The sequence below is a fragment of the Anabrus simplex genome, chromosome 9 (assembly GCF_040414725.1).
Source record: "Anabrus simplex isolate iqAnaSimp1 chromosome 9, ASM4041472v1, whole genome shotgun sequence".
Lineage (NCBI taxonomy): Eukaryota > Metazoa > Arthropoda > Insecta > Orthoptera > Tettigoniidae > Anabrus > Anabrus simplex.
This window is the reverse complement of record NC_090273.1, coordinates 135,995,642-136,023,455: the sequence shown is the minus strand read 5'-3', so window position 1 is coordinate 136,023,455 and position 27,814 is coordinate 135,995,642. Positions and strand designations below refer to the sequence as shown.

The 27,814-nt window shown below is 38.4% G+C and overlaps 1 protein-coding gene across 1 annotated transcript in view; it reads left to right on the top strand.

The window, feature by feature from the left end:
* The window catches only part of LOC136880912 (ninein homolog), a 280,629-nt gene that overhangs the window by 210,099 nt on the left and 42,716 nt on the right, over positions 1-27,814 (top strand). Inside the window, exons 20-22 of the mRNA XM_068229173.1 lie at positions 4,785-4,900; positions 16,859-17,050; positions 20,684-20,846. Coding sequence (XP_068085274.1) covers positions 4,785-4,900; positions 16,859-17,050; positions 20,684-20,846 — 471 coding nt within the window. The remainder of the gene's footprint in view (positions 1-4,784; positions 4,901-16,858; positions 17,051-20,683; positions 20,847-27,814) is intronic.

Sequence of the window (27,814 nt, the reverse complement as noted above, 5' to 3'; positions counted from 1 at the left end):
TCCTCTGATTTTGGCATGTTTCAGACCATTGCTTCTGAGTGTTTCACTTTCTACAAACAGCAGTGTAGATGATGATAATAATAATAATAATAGATTTTTTTTTGCTAGGGGTTTATGTCGCTCCGACACAGATAGGTCTTATGGCGACGATGGGATAGGAAAGGCCTAGGAGTTGGAAGGAATCAGCCGTGGCCTTAATTAAGGTACAGCCCCAGAATTTGCCTGGTGTGAAAATGGGAAACCACAGAAAACCATCTTCAGGGCTGTCGATAGTGGGTTTCGAACCTACTATCTCCCGGATGCAAGCTCACAGCCGCACACCTCTACGCGCACGGCCAACTCGCCCGGTAATAATAGATGTAAACAACCTCATAGCCATACCTCACAAGACAATAATAATAATAACAATAGATGTAAACAACCTCATAGCCATACCTCACAAGACATAATAATAACAACAATAACACCTACTAATCGAGGTTGATATTTTCACTATTTACCCGTGGATTTAGAGAATTGTTTCCAAGTTATACTAGTCCATTACACACTTGCATCAGTATGAGCAGTAAAATGTGGGGGGGATCAAATATAAACGGGATTTTATTTTGTATTTAAATTCATTTATTTAAAAACACAAGGCAATAACAATTTATTTTTCCACATAGTTTCCTGCATTGAAAATGCATTTGTCCCAGCGTTTGGGTGGCTTTTTGATGCCCTTATCATAAAAAGAACAGGGTTGTTTCACCAGCCAGTTGCGCACAAAGTCTTCCACACTCTCGTTATCTTCAAATCGTTGCCCTCCTAGAGCTTCTTTAAGCGGTCCGAACAAATGGAAATCGCAGGGCGATAAGTCCGGACTTTAAGGAGGATGATCAAGTGTAGTCTTTTGCATTTCCTGTAGCTTGGAGATATTTAGAGCTGCAGTATGGGGCCGCGCATTGTCGTGGAGGAGGATGACCTGTCAGATCGGTTGGTCTCGTCTTTTGCGGCGATATGCAACCCTCGCCCTGTTCAACAGCTCACAGTAGTAAGCAGCATTGATTGTGCGTCACTCGTGCAAAAAGTCAATCAACAATAATGTCTTTAACTGCACGAATGTTTTCGTCTGTAATGCTGGTCCGAGGACGGTGATCGTGTTGCTGATTTTCCACACGTTCTCGTCCTTCCTTGAACTTTTTATGCCAGGCAAACACACGCCCTTGACAATGTTTGATCACCGAACTGTGCAATCAATCTCTGGCAAATTTCTGCCGCTGTAAGTTCTTCACAAGAAAGAATTTTTTATAATTATGAGTTGTGCAGTGGAGGGATGCACTTGTTGCTTCAACACCGTGGGCGTTACTGATGAAACTGCGGGAAATATCTAACAGCACGCTCTCCCCACTCCTAACTGTCCCGCCTAAGCATAGCAGAAGCACGCTGCCAGTCCTCTCAACTGTTGATGTTCAGGAACAAAAATCCTGTTTATATTTGATTGACCTTCATATGTTATTTGTGTTGTAAGTGAATGACCTGCGCCAACTCTTGAAGGCTGTCTTCTCGAGTTTTACTGCAAACTGATCCTCCTCATTCCACCACCAGATCTCTCTATCAACAAAAGTCCTTACTAGTGTTGTTATGCTCAGGACATCTGTCACACTCGCCCGATGTTTCTGCAGTTGGGGTGGTTTTCGTCTAGGCATTAAAAAAAACATTTCTTTGATTTTGACACAGTTACAGTTGCATTAAGTTCTTTCAAATTCTTTTTCAAGACCTCGCCAAACAAGCTTTATTTATGATCCCAGCAAGTGATGTGAATGAAATGTTCTCGTATAATTCCCTTCAGTAATCCACAACATTTTAACATACTGTATATAGGGCAGAATCACTTACCACATTCTCTACGTTGTCACGGTAAACAATTGCAAGCACTGAGGATTGCTTGAGAGCATGTTCTGCTGTTTATGGCATCCAGAAAAATAGATTCTATGTAAGTATTTTATGTTCAGATAGTGTGTCTTGAGTTTTAATCAAGATTACATACTCCACAGCGCCCTGAAAAATCAGTAGTCTCAGATTAGAGCTTAATTCATTTTCCCTTCCAAAGACCATTTCATGCTCACTACTGGTATTTCACTTGCGCAACTTCGGGGTACGGTTTCCTTAGTTGGTTAGCTGTGGAGCGATCTCCAGATCCCAAAGAAACAATTGGAAAGAAAAGCCACAATCAGGAAAGAGGTCTTAAAATCCCAATTTGACCATAGCCGAATACAGGCTACTGATATTTTATTGATATGCATACCTAGAATGTATTTTTGAAGCCATTTCCATAATGCAGGGTCATCCACGTTTTCCAATGAGATTTTGGCTTTGAGCAGAAACGTTATATCTTGAATAAATTCTTTTATTTTATTCTTAGCTTTCTTTTTGCGACCGAGCTGAGTAGCTTAGGTGGTAGAGTGCTGGCCTTCTGATCCCAACTTGGCAGGTTCGATCCTGGCTCAGTCTGGTGGTATTTGAAGGTGCTCAAACCCATCAGCCCCGTGTCTGTAGATTTACTGGCACATTAAAGTTCTTTAGGAACAAAATTCCGGCACCTCAGCTTCCACAAAAAACCGTAAAAATGTAGTTAGTGGGACGTAAAATCAATAGTATTATTATTATCATCTGAATTTGGCCATCAATGGACCGCATAGAACTTAAGGCTTCCTGGCCTTCTCCTCTCTTCCCTTCCCAAAACCTATATTCTTTCGCTTCTCATATTTCTCTCCTCTTCGGAAAAGATCTGTTCGGGCCTCAGTTTTAGTGGTTTCTCTTCAAATGATTTTAGACTGTCGACTCTTCTCCTGAACTCTCTTCTATTGTGGATCATCTGCAGTGTAATTCCAACTTCTTCCGCATCCATCTTGACCTCTTCTACCCACTTGGAGGTGGCCTTGAACCCCATGATGTATTGGAAGATCCTTTTGTTCAGCCATTTGTCAACCATTCTTACTGTCTGTCCATAGAATTTCAGCCTTCCTTTCCGCATTGTGTTCATGATCTTTTCAGCTTAACCATGAAGGGCAGCTTATATGATACAAGGATATTCTAAAGTGTAATCACAAGAGGTGTCATATTGATACAGTCAACTGGGAAATTACAGCTGAGGATAGGCTCAAATGGCATAGCATTGTATACAATGGAGTTGAACATCTAGAATAGTATAGGAGAAGATTAGAAGCTGAGAGGAGGAACCGCAGGAAAGAATGAGCGAATACGAGGGATGGTGTTCTTGCACAACCATCTGCTGCAACAACTAGTGTGTGCTGTGACTGCAATAAAATCTGTGCATCCAGAATCGGATTGTTCAGCCATCTGAGACGACACACTTAATACGTCCAAATGACATTGTATTTATTTACTATATATTCATTAACAAATAAATGTGTATGATGATGATTAATTATTGTTATTATTATTACTTTCTTTTGCTTATGTAGTGAGAATTCTATAGTTGCCGGCCATTTTGCTGTTGGAGTGTGCAGCGGGTATTACACACGTTAAGGAAAACATTACAAAATTCCACTAACAATGTTTATATTGTAATACTCCACAAATAAAGAAGAAAGGGAAGGAAAGAGAAACACAACACAATGGGAACAAAGAGCACAATGAGGTTACAGCACAAGAGAATCAAGAGAGGTGGAAATTGTGGAAGGGAGCAAATGAAAGGACAAGAACAGAGGGTGGACACAGTTTTACAGTAGGCTCATAGGAACAGGACAGTTTTTCTGAAAATAAGAGTGGGCAATAAAAAAACAATTTAATAAAATAAAGGAAGTGGTGGTGAGATAACAAGCCAACCCCACGGTGTAGGGGTACCGAGCCTGCCTCTTACCTGGTGGGTCCAGGTTCAATTCACGGCCAGGTTGGGGATTTTTATCTGGAACTGAGGGCTGGTTGAATCAACATCTATATCACCTGCTGACCAAGCAGGCATCAGTTTTTGGTAATGAGACAAAGTCTCTCATAGTGCATTGGCACTGCCGGTGACTCCGAGTAGCCTATGCAGTGGCCTCCACTGTATGCACTAGCCATGCGTCTTGGTACGTGTGCTAGGTACTAACTGATGAGCCCAACCTAGTACACAGGGGCAAAACGCTGGTAACCAGGAATGAGTTAGCTGGAAAATTTATATATATTTATATGACCGGATGCCCTTCATGACGTCAACCTCATCAGAGGAGTTAATGAGGTGAAATGAATGACGTGATATATGATAGGAAGGGAGAGGGTGCCGGCACTTAGCCTACTCCTGTCAAACAGCACCAAGGGGTCTGCTCAAGGCTTAATGTCTCCATCCGACGGACAAATCCCCATCTACAGCATCATATGCCCTCACTCCATATGAGCACTGCGGATAGGTTTGGAATATAATCCAGGCTTTTGGCACACAATCTAGTGATTAGAAGTATTCCACCACCTTCCCTACCCTGCCAGCCAAATTCTGATGGTGAAAATTTTTTTGACCAACGGGACTCGAACCAGCTAACCACGGTGTCACACCATTTAGACTTCAACGCCGTAACGATCATGGCCACCAGGCAGGCATTTTTTGTTAATGAAAAATAATCATGCCTCTAGTCATCGGTGTTTACCAGACTCCTTACTACACTTTCACCTGTATGTTCACTGTTATCCAGCAGTGGGGAACTTGGGAATAAGACCTTTTAGTATTAAGAATCAAAAGTATAAGATTCAGCTGATAAGTAGGGAACTTATAATCTTGTAGTAATGTTCTATTTAATTGTTCTTTTCAGGTTCTCATCTAGATGTGGCAGTTCAGGTGTCAGATTTGGAGAATGGCAGTTGGGAAAGTGACCGTACCTTTGTTGTCGAGCTGGACGGTGCAAGAAAAGTGTCTCATCGTACAAAAGTAAACTATAAGACCAGTAACTTTAAGTTATGTATGAAATAACATTTACTGTTCACTTCAACTTTGTTTGTATATATTGGAAGCTAACGAGTTGGTTATGCTGTGGAAGTCGTATAGCTGTAAGTTTACATTCAGTAGATAGTGGCTTCAAACCCACCTTCAGGCAGCCCTGAAAATGGTCAGTCGTCATTTCCTTTCTTCATACAAGGTCCATACCTGCCAGCTCTCCCGATTTACGTGGAAGATGTTTTGAAACTCCTGTCGTCTTAGGGTGTTCCTTCAATGGTTATAGGTCCTTCTCTTATTGGTCACTGTGAATGTGGAAAGTCCTTCGCTTTCTAACCATTATGAGTTGCTAAAAATGCATCTGGTAGCTGCTGTGAGGCTGAAGTCTTGTTCTCAATGTCGGCTTTAAAACAAACAGTGAATATCGTGGTGCTCAATCTGGTGTTCTTTTTCTCCCTTGCGTTAGATCGTATTTTTGTTTGCCGTGGTTATGATTGTAGTTTTCACGAGATTGATCAGTGTGGCTTAAATAAGTTGAATTCTGATCATATACTGTATTAATGCAGTTTTGTTTAGAGAAGGCCTTTTGAAGTGTTCATTCACATGATAGAGCAAGAGAGAGTGCTGCTTTTTGTGTGAGTTAATTTAGTATACCATATTGGTTGTAAATATGACATGGTGTGCTCTTTCAAGGTTTAATTTTTTAAGATGGCAAAGAAATAATTCCGATTTTTCTGAAAAAAGCTATTAAAAACTTTTTAAAATAGTATATGCTTGGTCCACCTTGTCAGTACTCTTATATCATTGACAATCATTTATTCAGACATGTTTTGGGAACATAATACATTCCCTTAATCAGTGATTATTAAAGTCTTGTCTTATTTACAAATATCAAAGAACAGAAACAATACTGTATGCAGTGAAACCTCAGTGTGTTCCTCAGTAACACGTTTTCCTGCTTAGCACATTGTAAATTCAAAGTCCCAATTTTCATTGTTTTAAATCCATATAAAAATACCTCACTTATCGCATCATGAATTTTCGCTATTACCACTTAGTTCAATCAGATTTTTCCTAGACCTGAAAATGTTACTGTATTTGTCATCCCTTCGGAAAGAAACTTGATTTCCAACTTACGTAAGAGCCGTCACCAAAGTTGCGTGATTTCAGGAAAAGGCCTTCCTGAACTTCAAAGGATAAGTTGCACTTTCGGGGAGCAAGCTGTTAGTTTCAGGAATGTTCAGTTTTGCTTGCTGGTTAGCAGCGAGATTGCTAATAGCAGAGTTAGCCTGTTTGTGCTTTTATTTTGCATTCTGTTTAGAAGGTAGAAATGTATATTTTGCTGAGTGGTACAGTGAAGTGTAGCTAATATTTGTCACATGATACAGTAGCCTATATCTGGATTAGGAACATAATCCTGTGAAACTGACTAGCATGGTGCATATTTGTCTTGTGATAGCCTAGTTATGGGCACAGAAAATGTGAAATTCCTTAATAACTTAATGAAGTCAAAATTACAGAAAGTGAACTGGCATAAGCGTGCAGAGGTCGCAAATGTTGAAACTTGCACCTTCAAGTTTCGACTCGATCACTCAAGTTGGTCAAGTTTTGTTCGATTCAAAATGGTGGCCAGTCATTCCTTGCAGTTGCACATGGTCGAATGTAATCTCCATTTCATTGTCTAAGAGTGTGACCAGAAAATAATGTTTAATAACCCACTGCTCCAAAATAAAAGGCTTCTACTAACATTTGTTTTAGAAAGAGTGTGATCCACAGTAATACTTCAATATTGTTGTTGGCTCCTGTGCATATGTTTTCATATTTTTTGTCTGGTATTTTTCCCAACTTTCAGTGTACCGGTACTTGTGATTTTATAATCCACAGCGGAAAAAGTTTTCATATTTGTTCTCTTGTGTTTTTCACACCTTTTAATACTTTCCTCTCATCTTTAGAAATGGTAGATAGGCCTATAGTTTTCACTCCACCTGCGGATACATGACATAAAATGCCCTCGTGCCCGAGAGAATCGTATCTAGTGTTTCCGCATCCCTCTTGGATAGTTTTTATTCTTATATTCATTAGTACGTTTTCTCGCTTAACGCGTTCTTTTTTCTTGTACCGTGCAGAAACGTCTTAATGAGGTTTCACTGTAACACTTTCTTTTGTGTAGACCAAAATTGAAAGAACTATTATATCATAATAATTGGAACAGTTCTCGTGTATTAGTGAATTCAGGGAATTGTCATGTTTTATATTTAGGATTGTTTGCCGGGGTAATTTTTTGGCATTACGTTACGAGAAAAGTGATGCTTCAATAATCTCATGATTTTTGGTTTTCATTGGCAGATATGAGGGCAAGTGCTGGGGACGTACATTAATCAAAGCTACAGCTGCTTCCTTCACAGGAGCCCCAGGGGCTCTTAACTAGGGAGCATTGATTGGCAACCACAGGCCCTTAGCTGAGTCCTGGCATTGCTTCCACTTACTTATGCCCAGGCTCCTCACTTTCATCTATCCTATCCGACCTTCCTTGGTCAACTCTTGTCATTTTCCAACCCTGACAGTATTAGTATTGATATCTATGCCTAGTATTAGAGTATTCGAGGTCTAGGGATTCATTCATTTTCACACCCTTCTTGGCCCTTGTCTTCCTTTGGCCAATGCCTTTTTCCTTTCGGAATGGCAGTTGACAGGTATTACTAATCGACTCCAACATCGCCTTCGAATGTCAATGACAGAGCTGGCAAGTGCACGTAGCGAGAAAACTGTACCCTTCCGAAGATGATCGATCACATTTCGTGGCTAATGTTTCAGTTTTCTTATTCAATCAGTGTCACCTAACCTAACTTAACCGTACTATATGTATCATAAAAACCTATTTCAAGCACCAGTAGAGAAATGATAACCTTCTCACTATAAATTCAGAAATGTAACCAGGCATGAGGAAATAGGAACTAACCTCTGAGATAAGTGATGCATTCTGCCATATCTTAAGGTGTATTCTTCTTACTTAATTGCAGAATTTAGCATTGAAATTAAGGGATTGTTTACTTCAGCCTTTATTTTAATGAGTTAACAACTGCTATCGGATGCGTTATTTATGCATTTATTATGAAAACACGTTCTCATTCATTTTCATTTTTCTTTACGGCACAGCAGTCGACAGGTTTTACTAATCGACTCCAACATTGCCTTTGAATTACATAAAATCAGCTTCATGGTCCGTATCGCACTTCAGTAGGATCACAATTATGTATTTATTTATTTTCTAATCATTGTATCGACTAGGTGGAAAATAAATAAATACTTAATTGTGAATTGCCTTTGAATGTCGGAGTGAGAGCTCACTAGTGCATATAACGAGGAAATGATACCAAAGTTAGTCGATCGCATGCAATATAATGGCTGGGTGCACAAATATCAGTAACGGAAAAAAATTGTGCACGCTTAATCGCTCGTAATAATGGATGCTTCAGTGATAGGGCTCTTGCTGTAACCAAAGGATAATACACAGTTTAACACAGGAATTTTGAAGGTACAGAAAAATCAGACGTTATAATGGGGTTCTCGTTATATCCCGTACTCGCTATAGAGGATTTCCGTGAGCTCACATACATCGTGTTGCATTCTAACCTGTCCAAAATGATGTGCTAAAGGATGTCCATAAAGCTCCTCCTTGAAATCAGGCCTTTTAAACCTGCTACCTGTCTATTCCAGGAAAGGGAAAAAAGTATATCTACTTCACTATTTGTAAACTTGATGCAGATAACACGTACCTTGTTAACAACTCCTCAATTTAAACAAAAACGCTGAAATAACCAAATATGACATATCACTAAAATGAGCAAAATATAACAACAACAAAAATGGGCATTTATACACAACATCAAATTGCTTTAAACAGGGTCAGGGACCCGTCATTCATACTTATTTTTCAGATTTCCAGTAAAAGGGGCTCAGGAAAGAAATATGACTTCCTTAACTTCTGAACCTTAGTCATCACTGCTCCAAATATTGTTGATGATGTCTCCATTTTTTATGCCTTACTGAACATCATCTTGAAAATGTGTTCAGAGTACAGATTGAAAATGAAGCAGAGAAAATATACAACCCTGTCTTATTCCTTCTATACATTTATATATTGCAGTATAATAAGAAACCTGGACTAGAAAACCAAGAATTACAGCTTAGATGATTCTTCACATTGACCATTCATAATCTCATGATCTGCAGGCCTTTGGGCTGAGCAGTGATCACTTTGTAGGCTAATGCCCATCAGGACTATAGTTCTGTGGCATTTGTTTTAAGGATATTAATAAGTAATGAAAAAAGGAAACAAACTAGTTAATTAATACAGTGAAACCTCGTTAGTGCGTTCCTCAATAACACATTTTCCCGCTTAGCACGTCATAAATTCGAAGTCCCGATTCTCATTGTATTAAATCTATATAAATAATACCTCACTTATCGCGTCACGAATTTTTGATATTGCCACTTAGTTACAAGTAACAACTCTCATTATTGTTCCGTATTGAAGATGACGCTAGGCATAGAATCTCAAGGATAATATAATAAAACCACCTATTCAATACTTTCCACTTTTAATGTGGTTCGAATCTACATGAATTTATGTAGACTTATCAGGTCAGGTACATGTTTCACCCATTATTTGGGCATCTTCAGTCTGTAGACAACCTTTAGGTCAAGGTTTGGGACCTTTTTAACCATATATAGTATAGTACACAAATGTTAATAATTTCTTAAGACTAACATGCTAGGATAATAATTTTCAAAATGTGAACAAAACATAACTGTGGGTAACAAATTAATGGTGTTTTAACACAATTAAAACTTATCAGTCCTATTCTATCTAACTTAACATATGTGGAAAGTACTGAATAGGTGGTTTTATTATATTATCCTTGAGATTCTATGCCTAGCGTCATCTTCAATACGGAACAATAATGAAGTTGTTACTTATAACTAAGTGGTAATATTGAAAACTCGTAATGCGATAAGTGAGGTATTATTTATATAGATTTAATACAATGGGAATCGGGACTTCGAATTTACGACGTGCTAAGCGGGAAAACGTGTTACTGAGGAATGCACTAACGAGGTCTATATATATAACAATCAGGTTTAAATCTCCACTAGTGTTTGACAACACATCTCAACATTAGTTACGTCAGGAACTGAAAATGAAATATGTGGGTCAAATAAGCCCCAGTATCAAAATTCCCTTTTCTCAAGACTCATGTTAGAGGAAGAAGATCCATTTTAGTTTTGAACATATTTTTAAGCTAAATAGAACAAGACTGACAAGTTTTAACTGTGTATAAAACACTGTTAATTTAACCCCCACTGGTCACACTTCCTTAAATGAAGCTCAAAGGTCATATTGGGGTCTGATGAACCCCACTATTTTAATGAATTCTAAATAAAAAATTTACGACATATTGCACAAAATAGAATGCATGGATGGATTTAGAGACTAATTAAGAATGTCCTTAGTGATTTGTGTCATTGTTTTATAATATGAAATCGATACTACAATAAAAAAATAACAACACTGAAATAATCTTATGTCTAATGAAGAATACTGAAAACATTCTAATTTTTTGCGGTCTTCCTCAGTAATAAACAATTCACTTGTGTGCACTTTGCTAACAATCACCACTGGTCTAGTAAAAGTAACAATGTGCGTAATTAGGTTATTACATAATGTTACAGGGGTGTTCAAACTTGAGCGTTTATTCACTACAGTCAATGCACAACACTGCCCAATGTTCGTCGCATGTCGCTCGTTGGCAAGACGAGCACATGAGTTTTGTCTTCCGATCTTTTACCCGTGGACAGAAGGAGCACCTCTGCTTACGAGCTAGTTCGTCACGTGGTGGAATTTTGGGATTAATCTTCAAAATATCACTGATTGACAACCGAAGAGACCTGCTGTGTGTGGGTACATCCAGACGTTCTTTTAGGAAAGGTTCAATCAATCGTCCCGAAGCCAGATTCTTTATTACGTAATCGTCTATCAAAAGTTCCCATGCTTGTAAGGGTGTTTTTACATGTCTTGCAGGTCCCCTGCTCCCAGGAAAATGAGTGACAATGTTCCTTGCAACAACTCTTCCTTGTCTACCTGGTTCATCTGCACTCTACAAATAACCATTCTTGCCCTTCAAGACAGAAGTATTTCTTATTCTCGCTTGTACATCTTCATCTTCTACCACACTCATTTCGCTCTCCGAACTCAATTGCACAACTACAAAATCATCATCAGCATCAGAATAGTCTGATCCAAAATCACTCACATTTTCATCGTTATCTTCTAAAAACACCTTACGGATATCTTCATCTGACCTAAGACGCCATCTTCAGTTTTACTAATCCTGAAATGAACAACACTCGTTAAATATTTCGCTCCATTCTAGTAACGAAAACAGACAGCAAAACAGGAGTAAATCGAGTAAATTTCCAACTCACATAATATATAAACTTACCCACAAAATTCACACTGGGGTCCGACCAACCCCATGCACGATTCAACCACCTACTAACCGCTACGCACTTAAACAATGAAGCTGCTGGTTTGGCCTTGGCTCCACAATGGTGCCAACTTCATTTACGTAGAATGGCAAGGCCGTAATTCCCGTGCTATCCAATTCGTTACGAAAAAATAAATCGCCAGGGTCTGAGGGACCCCAGTGTGACCATTGAGGGTTAAATTTTATATTTTACATTCATAACAATCTTGACCAGCCTGCAACTAACAATCAGTTCTAAATCTCCACTTTGTTGTTGACAACACATTCTGACATTAGCTACGGTACGTCATGAACATGAAATGATATAGGAGGGTCAAATGAACCCCGGTTTGTAATATCCTCTTTACCCAAAACTCATGATAAAGAAGCTCCATATTAGTTTTTGACATATGTTAAGTTAGATAGAATAGGACTGGCAAGTTTTAATTGTGTTAAAAACACCATTAATTTGTTACCCACAGTTATGTTTTGTTCACATTTTGAAAATTATTATCCTGGCATGTTGTTGTATGTTGGGTATTCAGCCCAAAGGCTGGTTTCATCCTCTACAGCTCCACCAACAGCTGTCATAGATAGCCTAGGTGTCACTGAAGAGGCATATTAGGAAAATGAGGAGTGAGGTGGTTTCCCGTTGCTTTCCTCACTGAGTCAGAAGCTGCTATTACGTATCAGTCTGCCATGCCCACTGAAATGCATGCACCAACCGACCCTATGGAGCGATATTTTCACACCATTCATAACAGGGACTGGCTGCATAAGGAAAGGTGTTACTAGAATCGCTCATACCTCGGTCACTTTTATATTGTCAAAGCCAAGGATGAGACTGAGACAGGTCAATGAAAGTAACAAATTTATTCTAGCCCATACCAGAAGACATAGTGCACTGTAAACACTACATCCTGCCAGCAAATAGTTTTAAGAAATTATTCACTTTTTTGTACTATACTATATATGGTTAAAAAGGTCCCAAACCTTGACCTAAAGGTTGTCTACAGGCTGAAGATGCCCAAATAATGGGTGAAACATGTACCTGACCTGATACTTACATACATTATCATTATAGACTGTTATGCCTTTCAGCGTTCAGTCTGCAAGCCTCTGTGAGTTTACTAAATGTCGCCACAATGCTTGATTTGCAACTAGTGTTGTGGCTTCATTTAGTTCTATACCTCTTATCTTTAAATCGTTAGAAACTGAGTCTAACGTCGTCGTCTTGGTCTACCTCTACTTCTCTTACCCTCCATAACAGAGTCCATTATTCTCCTAGCTAACCTATCCTCCTCCATTCGCCTCACATAACCCCACCACCGAAGCTGGTTTATGCCTACAGCTTCATCCATAGAGTTCATTCCTAAATTAGCCTTTATCTTCTCATTCCGAGTACCCTCCTGCCATTGTTCCCATCTGTTTGTACCTGCAATCATTCTAGCTACTTTCATGTCTGTTACTTCTAACTTATGAATAAGATATCCTGAGTCCACCCAGCTTTCGCTCCCGTAAAGCAAAGTTGGTCTGAAAACAGACTGATGTAAAGATAGTTTCATCTGGGAACTGACTTCCTTCTTACAGAACACTGTTGATCGCAACTGCGAGCTCACTGCATTAGCTTTACGACACCTTGATTCAATCTCACTTACTATATTACCATCCTGGAAGAACACACAACCTAAAGACTTGAAATTATCGACCTGTTCTAGCTTTGTATCACCAATCTGACATTCAATTTTGTTGAATTTCTTACCTACTGACATCAATTTAGTCTTCGAGGGGCTAATTTTCATACCATACACACTGCACCTATTTTCAAGTTCCAAGATATTCGACTGCAGGCTTTTGGCACAATCTGCCATTAAGACCAAGTCGTCAGCATAGGCCAGACTGCTTACTACATTTCCACCTAACTGAATCCCTCCCTGCCATTTTATACCTTTCAGCAGATGATCCATGTAAACTACGAACAGCAAAGGTGAAAGATTACAGCCTTGTCTAACCCCTATAAGTACCCTGAACCAAGAACTCATTCTACCATCAATTCTCACTGAAGCCCTATTGTCAACATAAATGCCTTTGATTGATTTTAATAATCTACCTTTAATTCCATAGTTTCCCAGTATAGCGAACATCTTTTCCTTCGGTACCCTGTCATATGCTTTCTCTAGATCTACGAAACATAAACACAACTGCCTATTCCTCTCGTAGCATTTTTCAGTTACCTGGCGCATACTGAAAATCTGATCCTGACAGCCTCTCTGTGGTCTGAAACCACACTGGTTTTCATCCAACTTCCTCTCAATGACTGATCGCACCCTACCTTCCAAGATGCCAGTGAATACTTTGCCTGGTATACTAATCAATGAGATACCTCGATAGTTGTTGCAATCCTTCCCGTTCCCTTGCTTATAGATAGGTGCAATTACTGCTTTTGTCCAATCTGAAGGTACCTTAACAACACTCCATGCTAATTTTACTACACTATGAAGCCATTTCATCCCTGCCTTCCCACTATGCTTCACCATTTCAGGTCTAATTTCATCTATTCCTGCTGCTTTATGACAATGGAGTTTATTTACCATCCTTTCCACTTCCTCAAGCGTAATTTCACCAACATCATTTTCCTCCTCCCCATGAGCTTGGCTGTTCGCAGCACCACCGGGATGATTGCCTTTTACATTGAGATGATGTTCAAAATATTCTCTCCACCTCTCCAGTGATTCCATGGGATCTGTTACGAGTTCACCTGAATTACTCAAAACACTGTTCATTTCCTTTTTCCCTCCCTTCCTAAGATTCTTTATTGCTGTCCAGAAAGGTTTCCCTTCTACTTGACCTAGCCTTTCCATGTTACCAAAATCTTCCCACGACGTTTTTTTGGATTCAACAACTATTTGTTTCGCTCTGTTTCTTTCATCTACGTACAATTCCCTGTCTACCTCGGGCCATGTTTGGAGCCATTTCTGATAAGCCTTCTTTTAACGTTTACAAGCTGCTCTCACTTCTTCATTCCTGACCTGGTAAGTCTACATAAATTCATGTAGATTCAAACCACATTAAAAGTGGAAAGTATTGAATAGATGGTTTTATTATATTATCTTTGAGATTCTATGCCTATTGCCACTTGGTACGATCATATTCTTCCTAGCCCTGAAAATGTTATATGACATCCCTTGTGAAACAAACGGTATTTTTAACTTGGGTAAGATCCGTCGTCACAGTTGCAGGGATTATGGAAAAAGACCTTAAATTCCTGAACTTCACAGGATAAGTTGCACGTTCAGGTAGCAAGCTGTTAGCGTCAGGAATGTTCAATTTTGCTTTGCCGCTTAGCAGCAAGATTGCTGAATAACATTACGAGTCTATTAATTTTTACATGTATTTTGCCTTCCATTCAGAAGTTCAGTGTGTTGAGTGGTACAGTGAAGTGTAGCGAATATTTGTAGCATGATAGGTAATCTCTATATCTGGATTAGGAACAAATAAACATACCTATCGCATCACTAATTTTTGCTATTACCGCTTACTACGAGTACGATCAAATTTTTCCTAGCCCTGAAAATGTTATTGTGAAAGAAACGTGATTTACAACTCGGGTAAGAGCCGTCGCCACAGTTTCATCATTATGGAAAAAGTGAGCTTATTTATGCTTGTATTCCATTCAGAGGTTAGAAATTTATTTTGTGTTGAGTGGTACAGTGAAGTTTTTTCGCGTGATACGGTAGTCTCTATCTGGATTAGGAACATAATCGTGTGAAATTGACCAGCGTGGTGCATATTTGTCTTGTGATAGCCTAATTGGTACAGAAAAAATGAAATTCCTTCCTAATGAACACAACATTAATTAAAATCTTTCAGAAAACGGACTGGCATCTGCATCTTTAAGCGCGCAGTGGTCGCAAATGTTGAACTTGCACCTTTGAGTTTTGACTCGATAGATTTGACGTGTCAAAGTTTTTCAAAATGGCGACCAGTCATTCTGTCGCAGTCGCACATGGCCGAGTATAACCTCCAATTCATTGTCTAAGAGTGTGATCAGAAAATAATGTTTTATAACCCACTGCTCCAAAATAAAAAGCTTCTATTAACAGTTGTTTTACTAAGAGTGTGATCTGCAATAATGTTTGGATATTTTTATTGGCCCCCGTGCATCTTCTCCTTCATCCATTCCCTTTTCCAGATTCTCTCTGGGTAAGGTAGTGTACCAAAGCCCTCCACCTTACTCGATCTTTCCACCATATGTTATCATATATGTGGCCATATGTTATCATTTTATCAAGTTTGTTGTTTGGTGTTTTTCACACCATTCATTGCACTTGTTATTTTATGAGCCCCGGCAGAAAAGGTTTACATTTTGTTCTCTCGTGTTTTGTTCAGCTTTTAATACGTTTCTCTTAACTTGAGAAATGGTAGACATAGTTTTCACTGTTCCCACGCATACATGACGTAAAATGCATCATCTGCATCTTCATACATCAAGCATATGATTACAATACTGATCCTCGAGCTATTTATTCTTCTTCTCTTCAAGATTTTAAAAACTTTTAAAACACAGTGCTTACAGGCATGTGTGTTATACTGCTCCACACGAACTTACGTCTGATAACGATTACAAAATTGTTCCTCAAGCTATTTATTCTTCTTTTCAAGATTATAAAAACCTTTAAAACACAGTCCTACAGTTACATGTGTTATACTGCTCCACACGAACTTATGTCTGATAAAAAAACTATATCTTCTACATTGCTGTTTATTTACCTGTGCATTGTTTTTTTTGTTTTAAAGTGATCGGCTGATGATGACCTGGAGCTTAGGGTCAAAACCGGTACCGTTTATGATCAACTAGGGATGTAACCTTACATTACTAAGTTTATATGTATTGAAAAGGTGGAACCATTACAGAATTATATTCATTTTAATTGTGATCTCAGTTCAATACGGACCATAATGAAATTCTTATCTTTCAATCAAATGCCAACATGTCGGAAAAAATCGTATCTAATATTTCCATATCCCTGTTGGATAGTTTTTATTCATATATTCAGTAGTACGTTTTCTCGCTTAACACGTTCATTTTTGTTGTCCCCTGCAGAAATGTCTTAATGAGGTTTTACTGTATTTACCCAAGACAGGAAACTAGGAAGGACATACACAGTTAATTGTTCCATGTGTGTTAGAGAGGACAATAGATAGATGAGAAAAGATGTCCATTTACATCTTCACCCAGTTCTAGTATCATTTATGGACCTTCTCTTCATCAATCAATCTAAACAACTATAATATTAGTATTAATACTAATATTAACAGAAAAAAGGAAATATTTTCTTTTCACTTCTTATATCCTCCAAGATATTAGAAACTTAATAATTGGCCATAAAGTGAGACAATAATATAAAGAAATCTTATTCTACAGGATAGCTCACGAAGCAGCAAATCAAGTTCACGGGCCATGGCTGGACTCTCCAATGGCTACAGTAGTTCGAGTTCTCCGGACATAGAGATTCGTCGCTTGCAGGAGCTAAAATCACAGCTTGATGAAGAGTGTCAAATTTTGCGTGAGCAGAAAGAAACCCTGATCGGCAGTGTTGAGTTGCAGCAGAATGGAGTAAGTTCATTGTAATGTGTAACGTTATGAGATGTGTGTGTTTATATATTTAATAACAGACTAAGAGAACATTAACTGCTTACTAATATTTCAGACAGTACCAACAGCCTCATTCCATGGATACAGCAAAAATTCAATAATATAGTTCTAGCATATCATACTATTCATGGTTATGTTTATCTCTGCATATAAAAATGTGCACAATATATGTATCTGGGAAAGGAATATTTGGACGCAGCTATCTTGTCAACGCAGTTTAATTTTCTTTCTTCTCTGTTTATTAATCCAAATATGTTATGCTGCTGCTGTTATTACTACTACTTACCCCACACTCCCTTCCTGTTGCTGGGTCGACATTTCTTGCAAGATGTTTCCATGACCTTTGTGAAGTTGTTCTTTATTCAGTCCATTGTCTAAACACCACATATTTGGTGCAGCATTTTTATTTCGACTACCTCCAGCCTGTTGCATAGCAACTTCACTGTTCTCCATAAATTATTGCAGGTTTCATAGTGCACTTACAGTATAGGTGTGGGGTGTTCTTTTTAATGTCACAGACACAAGGCAGCCTTTTGTTCGACCAGCCAGCCTGTACTCTATGAATTATCTCTAAAAACCTTTCACCATACATTTAAAAAAAACACAAATTCTTCTTCGTCTTTGTCTTATTCGTATTCTTCTTCTTTTATGACCGCATAGGATCACTTTAGTCAGTCCATCATCCAGGTCACTTTGAAGGGATTGTTCAGGCTTTGGAGTCCTCCCAGTACTTTTTCAGATGCTCCGATCTTCGTGCCCTTTCCTCGTTGAAAATATGCGTGTTGTTGGTTTGTTTCGCATAAGGGTAAGCGGAGTTTTGTATTCTTGAGTTTTGTATTCAGTTTTATTTATGGTGTCTTCTGTTGTAAGACCTATTTCCTTCAGTTCCTCTCATACTTCTCTGATCCATTTACATCCTGTTATGGTATTTTTGAGATGAGATTGTGTTGCACTAGTTGTTTCAGAAGTCTTGAATCCTGCTTCCTCATGGTATGTCCGAAGAATCCCAGTCTCCTCTTACACATAGTATGGGTTCTAGCTCTATGTACATGACTTTGTTAGGTATTATCCACCACTGTCCATCTTTCTGGTACTTTTTGTTGATGCAGGTCCTTCCAACCCTCCTTTCAATTTTCTGAAGTTTGTCAGTCTTTGATTGTTTATTCAGGTGAAAAAGTGTTTCTGCGTCATGTAGCTTCCGGTTTTATAACTGCGTTGTAGTGTTTTATTTTTGCATTTATTGTAGATATACCATGTTAATTTTTGTGCTTTAGCTAATCTATTAGTTCTTGTTTGGATTGAGATTTTTAATCTAGGTTATGTGTTATTACTTCTCCAAGATATTTAAATTGAGTTACTATTTTGATTTTATTACCATTTATGGTAACTTCTTTTAGTTGTGTTGTTTTTGGGGCATAATTTCTGTTTTTTAAATTATATTTTGAGGCCAATTTTATTTGCAATGTTTTGAAGTTCTGATATCTGGGTTTTTGCTTCTTTTATTTCCACTGCTAGTAATGCTAAATCGTCAGCGAAACCCAGGCAAATTGTTTTGATTTTTCGGCCAAACTTTATTTTTGGGGGACATTTCCTAAACCATTCCCTCATTACCATTTCCAGAGCACAATTAAATAATAGTGGTGAGAGCCCATCTCCCTGCCATAATCCAGTTTTAATATCAAATGACTGATATTTCACCCCTAAACTTCACGTTTGATTTGGTGTTTTATCAGTTTTATTAATTTGGTGTGTAGGTGTCTTAAAATTTTAAACAGAGATTCTCTATGGATGCAATCGTAAACTTTCTTGAAATCTACAAATGGTATCACCATATCTCTGTTTCTTCTCCTGTTATAGTCCATTTTCAACTTAAGACACATGATCTGATCAGGACAGCTCCTCCAGGGTCTGAAACCTCCTTGATATTCTTCTAGTTCTTTCTCAAGTTGTAAACTTATCCTATTAAGGATGATTATTGAAAAGATTTTGTATGTTATGTCTAGGAGCGAGATTCTCCTTTTGTGCAGTGGGTGAATGAGGGCTGTTGTCCAGTGTTCTGGTAGTTCTTCTTTAATCCAGATAGAGACAAGTTGCAGGAATTTAATCTCATATGAATTCTTTTACGTGCCAGTAAATCTACCAACACAAGGCTGACGAATTTTAGCACCTTCAAATACCACCGGACTGAGCCAGGATCGAACCTGCCAACTTGGGGTCAGAAGGCCAGCGCCTTAACCACCTGAGCCACTCAGCCCAAGTACACCCAAAATTATTAAGTTAACCCAATAAATGGCCCTGGTGATAGTATTGACGTATGGCATAGCAGCACTTCACACAATGATGGTAACCTGAGTAATGAAACGTGCTGTAAAACCCTGCATTACACACCCAGCTAATCTCTCCAACTCTGTGAACAGATTGCTCCCCCTGTCACATTAAAAAGTTTTGTTATACTCCAAGATACAACCAAATATTTCCGCAGGTAAGCACAAATTATTGTTAAAATACACTTGCATCTAAATCACTCGACACTTTGAAGCACGCAGACATTGATGGAATATCACAATGTCAATTACATTCCTTCTAAATTAATGTTTTTTGAGGAACACGAATGGGTTCACAGATTGGAGTTAGAGAAAAGTCTTCCCTAACCTCAGACTTATTCTGAACATGATGTATGCACACTACAGTTTTCCAATTCAAAGACAAAGCTTCATTATTGTTTCCATACTGAACTGAGATCTCTCTGACACTACAGTTTTGTCATCGACTTCAAAATAATCACGATGTATATTCCTAATCCATTTCTCTCTTAGTGTTTTATTCTGTAGAAAACTTAAGAATAGTTGTATGAGAGACATTGCCGTAGTTAAACTTAAACCTGATTGACAACACGATCAAAACAAACACATTCCCATATTACTGTCTATAATTACAGATCCTAAGTGTCCACCGACTCATATAAATACACGTGCACACTTATATTCTACAAAGAAACTAACATTTATCGTCAACTTTCATGAAATTACACAGACTATATACGAAAACAAGAAACCAAAACAAACCCACATGTGTCCGGTTACTTGATTCGCCATCTTTAAACGATCGAGACTAGCATTAAAGTCTGAGGATTGGAGTCAGTCTTGGCGAAAAATCTATACCAAAAATGATCAGTCACATTCAGTATAATCCCTGGAGTTCAAAAATAGTGATAATGGAAAAAATTATGCATGCTTAATTGCTTAAACGCCCTTTATGGCCCTTCCCATTCTTTCGCCAATACCTTCATTCTTCGAAGTGTCGGACCTCCACTTTCTCTCTGATTAGTGTTAAGATGGTTACCCAGTTGTATTTCCTCATAAAATAACCACCACCATTATCTCTATTTCCTCTTCAGTTTACCTTTCCCTTCTTGACCTCGTTTGCTGATCCTTTTTGTAATAGAGGTGACATGGTTTTGAGAATATATTTTTATAAAATGACTCCTCAGTGGGAGCACTTACCATTTTATGTTTAGAACTATCAGTAAGCAAGGTGTTCCCCTATTTGATTGCCTTTCTTCTTAACTAGGATATATTTTGTCATTCATTTCAGGAGTTGGGTCTAAACGGCAGCAAAACTGCCGGACAGGCATGTCGGGTAGATATAAGTGTACTTCAGGCTCTCAATTCCCGTTTGCGCCAGCAGGAGCAGCGCTGCCGGCATTTGCAACAGGCCCTGAAGCAACAGCAGCAGCACACAGACACACTGTTGAGGCGTAAGTTATATATGATATCTGATCAATTTGTATCTGTTATTTTCCTCTACTATATGGCAGCTGTCCAAAGGAAATACACTGGAAATTTACCAGTGCTCAGAATTATTAATGTTTATGTTTCCATTTTTTAATTCTTTATATTAATTCTTTAATTTAACATGTTCATTGTGGAGGCCATATCAGAATTTAAGCAAAAGACCAAAGGAATTAAAATTAATGGACAAGAAATCCACTGTATAATGTTTGCCAGTAACATTGCATTAATTGCAGATTTGGAGAGGGAACTAAGTAAAATGCTGTAAGTTTTCACATCAACACTACAAGAATCAAAATTGAAACTGAACACTTCGAAAACAAAAGTACAGTAGAACCTCGATGCATTGTTCCCGGAGCTGTCGTTTTCCTGTATTCGTCGTTCAATTTATTCGGTCCCAAAAATATTCCATATAAACCAGTGTTAAATTTCCCCGCATCTATTGTTCCTCGAACTATCGTTTTATTGCATCAATCCTCAAAAAAATATTTGTCCTCGGCCACAATATTCCCACATTGATCGATCGTATGTAAAAATATACGCAAAAAAAAGTTTGAATTTAAAGCAACAGCGCAATACTCTAGCATAGAACAGCAGCAACCTGGTACTCGGAACGTGTGAGCAATTCTGAGTTGCTAGCCTTGAGCAAGGATCTTGTAAGCTGGAGTGCTGTGTGCAGGTTATTCACGCGCAACCTCGCAACGAGTCTCCTGGCATCACTGCTTTGCTGCGACTCACTAACAGACACGTAGAAGTATTTTTATTTACAGGAATTAAAATGGAGGGACTGTATATAATCACATTTGCCACTATTTTGTGTGTTGCTATTGGCCGGCTAGGGCTGCCACCTTCGTTGAAAATAACTAAAATAACTAGTTACAGGGTGATTAATCATGTCGTACATTGTGGAGTGTCTGGATGCTAGATGCCTGTTGACCACTTTGTTGCCCCCTGCCCAATTGTCTTATTACAAGCCGGACCTAACCAAGCCAGGCCAATAATCTTTTTGCTAGCCTGGTCTTGTAACTAGTTCTTAACCCGTCAGAGCCCAAACACTATGAACGAAATTAATCTATGTATTTCCCTTCAGATTATGTTACATTAGGTATATTACAAAAAAACAATGCAAAACTAAAAATCTACAGGAAACGTGTTCCACAAACAAAATATATGGGAGTCACCTGTAGGTGACATTGGTCAGTAGAGTTACAGTTCGCAGCTTGCTGGTAGCCTACATTCTAGTGCAAGGACAACTGCTGCCCCCTCATTTTGGACTTTCCAGGATGCTGAGCCAATTTAGATCCTTGTTAAGACTCAAAGGCTATGAGGTAACCGAATCGCATAGCAATTGACCACAGTTTATGGTCGAACCATAGAGGTTTTCCATGGATATGTTGCTTGGTACTGTGACGGCTGTAATAGGGAACCATTGCTTCATCCACTGCAAGATCACTTCAACAAATTTCCTCAAATTACCAATCAAAGTTTTGATTTCACTAATAAGTTAAACGAAAGTATAAAATGGTTCAATCTTTCAATACTGTTAAAATAAGGAATGTATGTTTACATTCCTATTTGATTAAAATTGGTACTGGTTTCGACCAGTATTTTTGGTAATCATCAGCCGATCAAAAATAAGTGTAAAACAATGCACAGATAAATAAATTGAAAGTCTCTTAAGTTAGGTGTGTTAAGAGAGCACTGTGTGTGAAGAAGTCCAGAATCAAATACGTATCTAAATGTAGCACGGAGTAAATTCTTGAATAGTTCAGCTGCAGATGCATGCAATCACCTTGATTCACAGTTTAAACCTTTTGAATGCTGTGAAAAAAACTGTTTCCAAAAAGGGTCCAACAAGATGCATTTATTCAAATAACTGTGCAGGTGCTTTATTCATTGAATTACTGTAGTGTATGCATTTTTAGATGCCTTATACATGTATGGAAAGTGCCTGATGCCCTTGAAACATCGTGGCTTATCGAACTTGTCTATGACCAGGGAGGGGGGAGTCTTTCACTTCTGTCTGCATTGTAGCACAGGACAGTGGCACTATCCTTGCATGATGTTCCACCATGGTCCTTCTCTCCTTAAAAGCCATAAGTCCATTTGGGGTTGGCATTAAAAATAATGTAGGTTCATCGGCATTGGCGGTATTGTTTGGTCATTCCAAATTGATGGTACGAGCCCTGATTCTCCACACACTGCCTGCTACATGATATTGTGATATTCCTTAAACCGCTGAAGCATCACATTTGAACACTGAAACTCCAGTCCCATCTTTAACACCAGTTCATTTGCATTCCCCTTAATAACCTTGCCATCAACGTGGATGTTGTTCTCTCAAACATGCCGAAACCACTCAATCAGTTCCACTACCAAATCACAGTATTTAGCTCCTCAAATGCACATTTGCTTTGCAGTATTTGCACCCTGCATTTCTTGACCTTCTATGCTCTCAGGATTTTTAAAAAATGTTGAAAGCGTGGACACAGAATTTCCAAATTCTTTACATATTTCAGTTTTTGTTTTTTATCCTTTGTCGACCATACTGCATTTTTATCTTCTCACTCATTGTCTTGGAAGAATTATGCTCCTTAGCCGTCTCACAACACAAAAACAAACACGTGTACCACGAACTAAAATACCGTAACTAACAATAAACTAAAATACGATGTTAATATAACTACAAAGTACATAGATGTACACTAAAACTTAAGTAAAATGAGTACCGGCTGTAGGAATACAAAAGAACTACGATTTCACTCAAACTTAGGAACTCTGAAGCACACTGTACAGTAGATATACCGAAGTGAGTGAAGGTGAAAGTGCAGAAAGCGTGTTCCAGAAGATGCGTTCTGTCGTGATGCAGAGAAATTTTGAATTTAAATTACTCTGTAAAATACTATTTTTTAAACATGTCAAGGCTATTTTGAATTAAAAATCTGAATTTCACTGTGAGACCGACATTGTTCGTCGAATTACAAATTATCCATTTTTTCAAATTAAACAATTTAAATACAGTAGAAGTCCGTTATAGCGAGAATTCATAACAGCGAAAAATTTACTCGCTATAACGAATTGTTGTTATATCCGATTTTTGTATAAAAGTCGGAAAACCCTTCATGCACTTTAAAATCAGTATGAAACTGCAATAAATTTTTTTCAAAACTTGCGTTTCTGCAGATGATATCCACACTACGGCTTACTTGATTGTTATTTTTTGTAATCCAATACTACATGAAAGTGTATAACTAATTTCGTTCTGAAAAAAATATAGCACCGTATTTCTCCGAATTCAAGATGAACCCCACTTTTTCCTTCAATAATTTTAAATCAGGCTCAAAAAGTAGTTTGTAAAATCATATGAATGCCTTGTTGTACAGTAGGCCTACGCATTTTTAGACGCCGAACATTGACTTTTGTCACGCCGTATAACTTTTTTTTGCGGCTGCACTATTATTCTTTATTTCCGCAGGTTTAAGGACCACTAACTTAACATTGGCATCATAATACCGAAGACAACTTGTTGAAAATTTTCCGGCAATACCTATTCCATGCATCTCTACAATACAACGATCCATCAGGAAATTATTCTTGCTGTCTATAAAACTGTTACTTTTATGCAGCATCAGATATAACCGGCTGCCGCTACACGCACGCCTCGCTTGTCGGGTTCGTCCAAATTCAGCGGCTAGCGATGTATAGGTCTAATCGCGTACGTTGAAAGTCAACAAACGAGTTTATTGCGCCACGGTATGGCCATTCCGCCCTTGCGTTTTTTGTGCACATACCTAACAATTTCATCTTCGACTTTTTTAAAGCGTCCTAGTTGCGGATCACTGAATGCATTTTTTGTACATCATCATCATCATTTCCCTTTATCCAGCTGTAGCCGGGTAGGGGCAAATATGGTTCCTCTCCACTTTCTTCGGTCTTTCCACCACTCCTCCTCCAACACTGTGTCCCAGTCCAGGTTTCTTTCTATAATGCTGCATTGGATGGTGTCCTTCCATCTCAATTGTGATCGTCTACGGCCCCTCCTTCCTTGGATTTGCATTTCCATCACCTTTTTTGGCATTCTTTCGTCGCTCATTCGCTTTATGTGCCCAAACCATCTTAGTCGGCTCTTCTCTATTCTATCATTTATTTTTTCGACTTCAATTTCTTCCCGGATTTTCTCATTCCTTATTTAGTCTCTTCTACTCTTCTGTATCATACTCCTCAAGAATTTCATTTCGGCTGCCTGTATTCGACTCTCATCCTTCTTTGTCATTGTCCAAGTTTCTGCTCCGTAAGTTGTTATGGGTACGTAATACATCTTGTACATAGTATCCTTTGCTTCCATTGGCACATCTTTGTCCCATAACATGTTTCTTACACTGTGATAGAAACAACTTCCAGCTTGAATCCTTTTACTAATCTTAGCATCGAGTCGAGCATTCTCCATTAATTCACTCCCCAGGTATTTAAACGTTTCCACTACTTCCAGGGGCTTGTCTGCAAGTCTAATCTGACCTTTCCCTTCTTTCTCCCCTCTAGTTATAACAAGAGTTTTACTCTTTTCTACACTTATTTTCAATCCACATTCTTCAATCTTCCCATTCACCACATTCAACTGTTATTGAACCTTCCTGTCGTCTTCTCCCCAAATCACAATATCATCTGCAAATAACATCATGTTCATTTCTCATTCTCTTCCTCCATATGCTGCTTTTGCTGTTCTCATGATGTCATCCATTACTATTGTAAACAGGATTGGTGACAGAACACTTCCCTGTCTCAGCGCACTAGTTATTTTGAACCAACTTGTCCTGCCAACTTGTGTTTGCACGCAACAACAACATTCCTTATACAATGCCATGATCATTTTTATTAATCCCTGTCCAATTCCCAATTCCTTTTTGCACCAGACTGTCCCAAACTTTCGTCCTAGGGACACTGTCATATGCCTTTTCAATATCAATGAATGTCATCACCATATCATTCCCGTACTCCCAATGCTTTTCCATTAGTTGTCTCGGTACGCATTTTTTTAGCTCTTTGTCTTCACGCTAACGCCAAATACTGGCTTTAGTTAGGCCTATGCCGTATTTTCTTGCGGCTGCACAATTATTCTACATTTCCGAGTGTTTAATAAACATTAACTTAAAATTGGCATCATAATATCGACTAGAACCTGTTGAAAATTTGCCGGCAATACCTTTTCCACGTATCTTTACAATATGACTATCCATCACGAAAATATTCCTGCTGTCTATAAACCTTAATTTTACTAAGCGTCAAGTACAATACACGCGTTATGACTCTGCACTGAGTAGCCATGGCTTTTCTAAGAATTCAAAGGGTCGCATGCTTTGATGCCATTCTGCAGATTTGAGAAACACACAGGCTGTGTACAACCAGTTGTCGCAGCTAGCGATGTGTAGTATAAAGGCGGTCGTTTATTGTCAACGACTTCCGTGCGCGTTTGAAAAGAAGCAGCGTGGTTACCGTGGTAGTTGCCAGTGGTATCCATTAACTTACTGTTAGGTCGCGAATGCAACAACCCTTGAGTTTTCGCATGAGATTTTGAGAGAAAAAAAAGACTTGGATTCGGAGAAATACGGTATAACTCCAGAGATTTCTGTGGCAAACACCTCAGCTTTCTTCTTCAAACAGTGTTACCTAACCTAACCATATATGTAGCCTATCATGAAAACATATTTGAAACGCAAGTAAAGAAATAACCTCCCCATGAAAAATTTACATGTAAATAGCCGTAACTAGACGCAAGAAGATATGAAATATCCTCTGAAATCAGTAATGTACTCTGCCATATCTTGAGGAGTATCACATTCTTACTTAATTTCCGTATACAACATTAAAATTAAGATATCGTTTACTTCAGTCTTTATTTTTAATGAGTTAACAACTGCTATCGGCCACGTTATTTATGCATTTATTACGAAAACATGTTATCCTCTTTCATTTAGAATTTTCTTTAGAGAACAGCAGTCGATGGATATTACTAATCAACTCCAACATCGCGTTTGAATGTCAACAGGAGAGCTCGCAAATGCACAAAGTGAGAAAACTACCGTACCGAAGACGATCTATCTCATTTTGTTGCAAGCGTTTCAGTTTTCTTATTCAAACAGCGTCACGTATCATAACTTAACCATACTATACATATGATGAAAACACACTATAAGCGCCAGTAGAGAAATTATACCTTTCTCGCTATAAATTTTCATAACAGCCTTTCCGTAATTTAACCAGACGCGACAAAATATAAACTAACCTCTGAAATCAATTAAGCACTCTGGTATATCTCAAGGTGTATCCCATTCTTACTTAAATGCAGTATTCAGCCTCAAAATTAAGCGGTCGTTTAGTCAGCCTTAATTTTTAACGAGTTAACAACCGTTATCGGACACGTTATTTATGCATTTATTACGTGTTCTCTTTCATTTTGAATTTTCTTTATGGAACAACTGTCGACAGATATTACTAATCGACTCCAACATCGTCTTCGAATGTCGACGAGAGAAATCGCTAGTGCACATAGGGAGGAAACGATGCCGAAGGTAATCGATTGCTTGCAATATCATCGCTGGGGTGCATAAATATCGGTAACGTAAAAAATTGTGCGCACTTAATCGCTCGTAATAACGGATGCACCAGTGATAGGGTTCTCGCTTTAACCGAAGGAAGATACACAGTTTAATATAGGAATTTTGAAGGGACAGAAAAATCTCGTCGCTATAACGGGCTTCTACTGTAACATGCAAAACTGTACCTAATGTTTTCGGGTACGAAATATTCTTTGAATTAGGTGGGATTTTGAATTAACCTGTTTTGAATTATTGAGGTTGTACTCTTATTTTAAATTTTATGTGTGAATTCAAGAATATTAGGATTACCATGTCTGGTGCATGGTCAGCCGTGCTAGCAT